Below are 6,199 nucleotides of genomic sequence, written 5' to 3'. Positions count from 1 at the left end.
GCACTCACCCGTTCATCCAGATGCTTCCCTTTTGGCTAGCTGGGTGGATCTGCCAGCCTCTCAGGTAGTTGTTTTTATCCCCCATACCTGGCAGTGCTTTTTTGGTTTTTTTTTGGGCAGGCTCGGGGGACCATATGGGATGCCGGGATTCGAACCACCGGCCTTCTGCATGCAAGGCAAACGCATTAGCTCCATGCTATCTCTCCAGCCCCTCCAAAAGTGATTTTTTTTTTGTGGGGGGGATTGGATATACCTGGCAGAGCTCAGAGGTTACTCATGATTCTTTGCTCAGGAATTACTCTTAGCGGGTTGGGTGGAGTCAGAGACTACCGTATGGGATGCCAGGATTCAACCCCAGCTCAACCATGTGTAAAACAAGTGTCATGCCTGCTATGCTATCTCTCCAACTCCCCCAGAGTAATTTTTAAAAGCATAATTATGACAATTATTTTTATTAGCTTATACCCTTATCTCACACCTGTGCTGCTGCAATAAACTCTCAATTGATCTCTGTCCTCTCATCCTTTGCCAAGTCCCTGCTGCAAAAGGATCTTTCTGAAATACAGCCTGACTCTGGCCTATATCTAAAGTGCTGTTTGACTCCTGATTACTCCCCGACCCTTTAGCAAAATGCCCAAGGCCCTGTAGACATCTGGCCCCTGGAGTCTCCACGATACTTCCTGCCTCTTCCTGCTTGAGCTTTGTTCTCCCATAAAATGGAGCTGATGTGATTTCCTGAGCCCATCTTCTTGATCTTGCACACATAGTTTCTGCTGCCTGGAATTTCACTTTTCTTCAATTTGATAAACTCTTGTTCATTTTTGTTTCTTTTTGGTTTGAGGCCATACCTGCTGATGCTCAGGGCTTACTTCTGGCTCTGCAGTCAGGAATCATTACTGGTGGGCTCAGGGAACTATATGGGATACCGGGATCACACCTGGGTTGGCCTTGTGCAAAGCAAGCAAACTCTCCAGCCTTCTTGTTCGATTTTCAACCCAGCTCAGCCATCAATTTCACAAGGAAGTCTTCCTGTCTGTCTGTCTGTCTGTCTCTTTTTTGGGGGTGGAGGGTCACACCTGGAGACACTCAGGGGTTACTCCTTGCTCTGTGCTCAGAAATCACTCCTGGCAGGCTTAGGGGACGATATGAGATGCCGGAAATCGAACCAGGTCCATCCTGGGTCAGCAGTGTGCAAATCTCTAACTTATTTAATTTTGTGAGCTTTTACAGTCAATGCCAAGACGATCCCTCAGGGTATGATCCAATTCCCCCCCCTCCCAAAATCACTTTTGGAGGGGCCAGAGAGATAGCATGGAGGTAAGGCGTTTGCTTTGCATGCAGAAGGTTGGTGGTTCGAATTCCGGAATCCCATATGGTCCCCTGTGCCTGCCAGGAGTGATTTCTGAGCACAGAGCCAGGAGTAATCCCTGAGCGCTGTGTTATGGGGCCGGAGAGATAGCTTGGAGGTAGGTCATTTGCCTTGCATGCAGAAGGTCAGTGGTTTGAATCCAGGCATTTCATATGGTCCCCAGAGCCTGCAAGAAGTGATTTCTGAGCGTAGAGCCAGGAGTAACCCTGAGTGCTGCCGGGTGTGACTCAACCCCCCCCTCAAAAAAAAAAAAAAAGACTTGATTTCCCCGATAAGGGGAATGAAGACACATGAAAAAGAAGGCTTGGATCACAAGGATCACTTGGACCACAGGAACATAACCCCATTTATAGAAAGCAGTTTAAGGTTTCTTTAAGGCACCTGGGATCAAAGGCAGGCTCAAGCCAGCATAAATCTTCAATGTTATAACAAGAAAAAAATCAAAGTGTTTGGAGCTTGAGAGATAGCACAGCGGTAGCCCTACTGCTCTTTTTTAATTTACCTTGCATGCAGCCAACCCAGGATGGACCCAGGTTTGATTTCCGAAATCCCTTATGGTCCTCAGAACCTGCCAGTAGTAACCCTGAGCATCACCCGGGTGTAGCCCTAACAAACAAACAAAAATCCAAGCTTTTCGGGAATAGGCCTCTTTGCTCACTCACAACTACAAGACTATGTAGACTTTGCATTCTGCTGATTGGCAGCAGTTTTCCAGCCAAAGCAATTTTCCTCTCAGCTCTTTCCTTGGCTGATACAGTGTCATTCTGTTTGTTTGTTTGTTTTTGTTTTGGGGTCACACCCAGTGACACTCAGGGGTAACCTCTGGCTCTGCGCTCAGAAATCACTCCTGGCTTGGGGACCCATATAGGACACCGGGGATCAAACCCAAGTCCGGCTTCAGTCAGCCGCAGGAAAGGCAAAGGCCCTACTGCTGTTTTATCGCTCTGACCATACGGTGTCATTCTGAATTCTTTTTTTTTTTTTTTTTGGGGGGGCCACACCCGGTGACGCTCAGGGGTTACTCCTGGCTATGCACTCAGAAGTCGCTCCTGGCTTGGGGGACCATATGGGATGCCGGGGGATCTAACCACGGTCCGTCCTAGGCTAGCGCAGGTAAGGTAGGCACCTTACCTCCAGCGCCACCGCCCGGCCCCCCTTTTTTTTTTTTTTTTTTTTTTTTGGGTATTCTGAATTCTTCCTTCAGCAATCTTCTCTGGGGCCTTCACTGTGCTTATTTATCTCTTCATCTACACACAAGTTTAGCTCATATCTTAGATGGTCCCCAACTTTGCCAGACTGAGCGCACTCTAGGAAAGGGGAGGGAGATAGCTCAAAGGTGCGAGGCACGAGTTCAAGACCCTATACAGGACCTATAGGGTTTGAGGCTAATAACAACTCCTACCCCACTCCATCTCTCACACACACCAAAAAAGGGAAAGAAAGAATAGAAAGCAGACCGGGGTATAATGTTCATAGGAATAATAGGGAGGAATCAGAGAGCAGGAGAGAGGTAGGATCTACTTAAAACAAGATGTAGGGCTTGACAACTCATGTTTTACATGAGGTCGACCTGGGTTTGATCTCCAGTATCCCATATGATTCCCCAGACCAGAGCCAGGAATTATTCCTGAAAGCAGAGCCAGGAGTAGCCCCTGAGCATTGCTGGGTGTGGCTCAAAAACAAATAATCAGGGGCTGGAAAGATAGCATGGTGCTAATGCGTTTGCTTTGCATGCAGAAGGCCGGTGGTTCGAATTCCGGCATCCTATATGGTCCCGGAGCGATTTCTGAGCATAGAGCCAGGAGTAACCCCTGAGCGCTGCCGGGTATGACCCAAAAACCAAAAATACAAAACAAAACAAAAACCCAACAACAAATAAACAAGCAAACCCACAACAAGCAGTAGCGGAGAAGGGAACCTGTGGGAACAAAAAGGCCAAATCCTGGGCCTGAGCAATAGATAGCACAGCAATAGAGCATTTGCCTTGCACGCAGCTGACCTGGGACAGACCTGGGTTCAATCCCTGGCATCCCATATAGCCCCCAAGCCTGCCAGGAGTGATTTCTGAGCGCAGAGCCTCGAGTAACCCCTGAAAGACCTCGGGTGTGGCCCCACTCCCTTGCCAAAAAAATTACAGGTTCTGCCAGAAACGGAGCAACTCTATCAGCCTCCACTAAAGAGCTGGCGCCTTACTCCGGAACTACAACTCCCAGGAGTCTCTGCGACACTCACCGGAAGTAGGTGTCCTTTCGGCTTGGGCGCTGGAAAGGGGCGGTGGCCCAGCGGCGGGAGATTCAAACCTGGAAGAAGGGGGAACATGGAGGGGCGAGGAGCAGGCCCGAGCCGGGCAACCTGTGAGTGCCAGAGGGACCTAGGAGGAGGGTGGAGAGGCACTACCGCTGGTCGTGGGGTGCGGGTCTGTGCTTGGGAGGCGGGCAGGGGGTGCCAGGCCTACCCCAAAATGCAAAATGCTTCTGGATTTGCTTGGAGGCTGCAATGCCTCTCCAACTGTAGTCGTGTCTGGGTTACCTGGGAAGTTTGTTTAAAAACACAGATTCCTAATTAAAATAATAATAATAATAATAATAATTAGAAACAAAGATTCCTAATTTAAAAACAAAATAAAATAAATAAAAACACAGATTCCTGATCTTCAGGTAGGATCGTCCTTACCTGTTCCTCTTCTCAGAGGGGCAGATAGAATATGATGATTGGAGTCTGTATGCATGATTCATGATTAATGTCTCCTGAGCGGAAAAAACAAAAACAAAAAGGCAGGGGCTGGAGCTGTGGCGCAAGCGGTAAGGCCCTTGCCTTGCACGCACTAACCTAGGACGGACCGTGGTTCGATCCCCCGGCGTCCCATAGGATCCCCCAAGCCAGGAGCGATTTCTGAGCGCAGAGCCAGGAGTAGCTCCTGAGCTTCACCTGGTGTGGCCCCCAAACAAAAAACAAACAAAAAGGCTGATTCCTGACTCAACCTGGAGTTTCTGCTCCTTTAAGTCTGGATTGGGCCCTCCTTCCTCGAACTGCACCTAGAACCAGCAGTAGATTTAGTCTCTTGTTTATTTTGTCCTCACCCCCAGGTGATACTTTTTTTTTGTTTTCTGGGGGGAGTCACAATTTGGGGTGCTCAGGTTTACTCCTGGCTCTGTGTGCAGGGGTCACTACTGGTGGGACTCTGGAACTGTGTGGTGCTGAGTCTGAGCCCAAGTACTATCTCTGTGCCTCCTCCTGCACAATTATTTTCAAAAAATGAATAGAAAGAGAACTGCCTTTAGAAATATGGGGTGAGGGGCTGGAGAGATAGCACAGCGGTAGGGTGTCAGCCTTGCCTATAGCTGACTCAGGACAGACAATGGTTCGATTCCCGGCATTCCATAGGGTCCCCCTAGTCTTCCAGGAGCGATTTTTGAGTGCAGAGCCAGGATAACCTCTGAGCGCCTCTGGGTGTGACCCAAAACAAACAAACAAAAAAGAAATATGGGATGACTGGGAGGTTTCCATGGAGCTCTCTTGAATTTGCTTGATTTTGGATTGCACCCATTAGTCAGTCTTCAAGGGGCTACTCCCAGCTCTGCTGGCATTTGTTTCTGGTGGCACCTCGATGATAACACAGTTTGGGGTAATCAACTCAGCCTTCTGCACACAACACCTCCTGCCTTTTCAGCTGTCTTCCCATTTCCATCCAACTCTGCACTCAGAATCTGCCTGGCTGGCCCTGCTCAGGGGATCCTCTGGATGCCAGGGATTGAACCTGGAGCCACTGCATGCAAGGCAGATGCCCTACCCGCTGTACTATCTGTTCATCCCATCTTTTCCTTAACTTTTTTTTTTTTGGGGGGGTCACACCCAGCAGCGCTCAGGGATTACTCCTGGCTCCACACTCAGAAATTGCTCCTGGCAGGCTCTGGGGGGCCATATGGGATGCTGGGATACGAACTAATGACCTTCTGCATGAAAGGCAAACACCTTCCCTCCATGCTATCTCTCCGGCCCTTTCCTTAACATTTCTTAACTCTCCTCTCCTTTTGCTTTTGTTGTAATGATGATAGATGATTGTGGCACACAAGGACACACATACTGTGGTGTGTGTGGGGTCTCACTGGTTCTTTCATCTTTTATTATATTGGTCACACCCTGTGGTGCTCAGGGATAATTTCTGGGGGACTTGCGGGATACTATGTGGTACCCGGGATTCTACCTGAGTTGACCACGTGCAAGGCAAGTAAGTGCCTGACTCACTGTATTATCTCTCTGGCCCTTGAGCAATTTTGGTGGTTGTGCTAGGGTTGTGTAGCCTCGAACACTTGCTGGGCTGCACTGCAGAGCGCACATTTAGTTATGCATGCAGTGGGCTGCGCCTGCAGTCTGAACTCTGAGTCTTGAAACTGAGGATAGTGGGGCCGGAGAGATAGCATGAAGGTAAGGCATTTGCCTTGCATGCAGAAGGTCTGTTGGTTCGAATCCCAGCATCTTATGTGGTCCTCTGAGCCTGCCAGGAGCGATTTCTGAGGGTAGAACCAGGTGTAATACCTGAGCACTGCCAGGTGTGACCCAAAAACCAAAAACCAAAAAAACAAAAACAAAAACAAAGAAACTGAGGATAGGCTCATTGCCACTGAGCCATCCTCCTCTCCTGTTTCTCCGGACATTGTAAATGAAAAAGCAAAGTCCGTGTGCTGGGATTGTCTGTTGAAGGAAAGTTCCAGGTCTGTGAAGGGCAGAAAGATTGATGTTTCTTTCTGTGTACACTGTGTGTTCAGAGGCCCTTCTCTTGTCACAGCTCTCGATTCATAACTCAGAAGTGAGGTCATTTACTTAATGGCT

The 6,199-nt window shown here is 48.8% G+C and overlaps 1 protein-coding gene and 1 pseudogene across 1 annotated transcript in view; both read left to right on the top strand.

Moving 5' to 3' along the window:
- Window positions 1-3,686: 3,686 nt before the first annotated feature.
- The window catches only part of IQGAP3 (IQ motif containing GTPase activating protein 3), a 41,744-nt gene continuing 39,231 nt past the window's right edge, over window positions 3,687-6,199 (top strand). Inside the window, exon 1 of the mRNA XM_049782194.1 lies at window positions 3,687-3,723. Coding sequence (XP_049638151.1) covers window positions 3,687-3,723 — 37 coding nt within the window. The remainder of the gene's footprint in view (window positions 3,724-6,199) is intronic.
- Window positions 4,020-4,141, top strand: LOC126021022 (uncharacterized; annotated as a pseudogene).

Source organism: Suncus etruscus, chromosome 10 (assembly GCF_024139225.1).
Source record: "Suncus etruscus isolate mSunEtr1 chromosome 10, mSunEtr1.pri.cur, whole genome shotgun sequence".
Classification (NCBI taxonomy): Eukaryota; Metazoa; Chordata; class Mammalia; order Eulipotyphla; family Soricidae; genus Suncus; species Suncus etruscus.
This window is presented reverse-complemented; position numbering and strand designations above follow the sequence as displayed.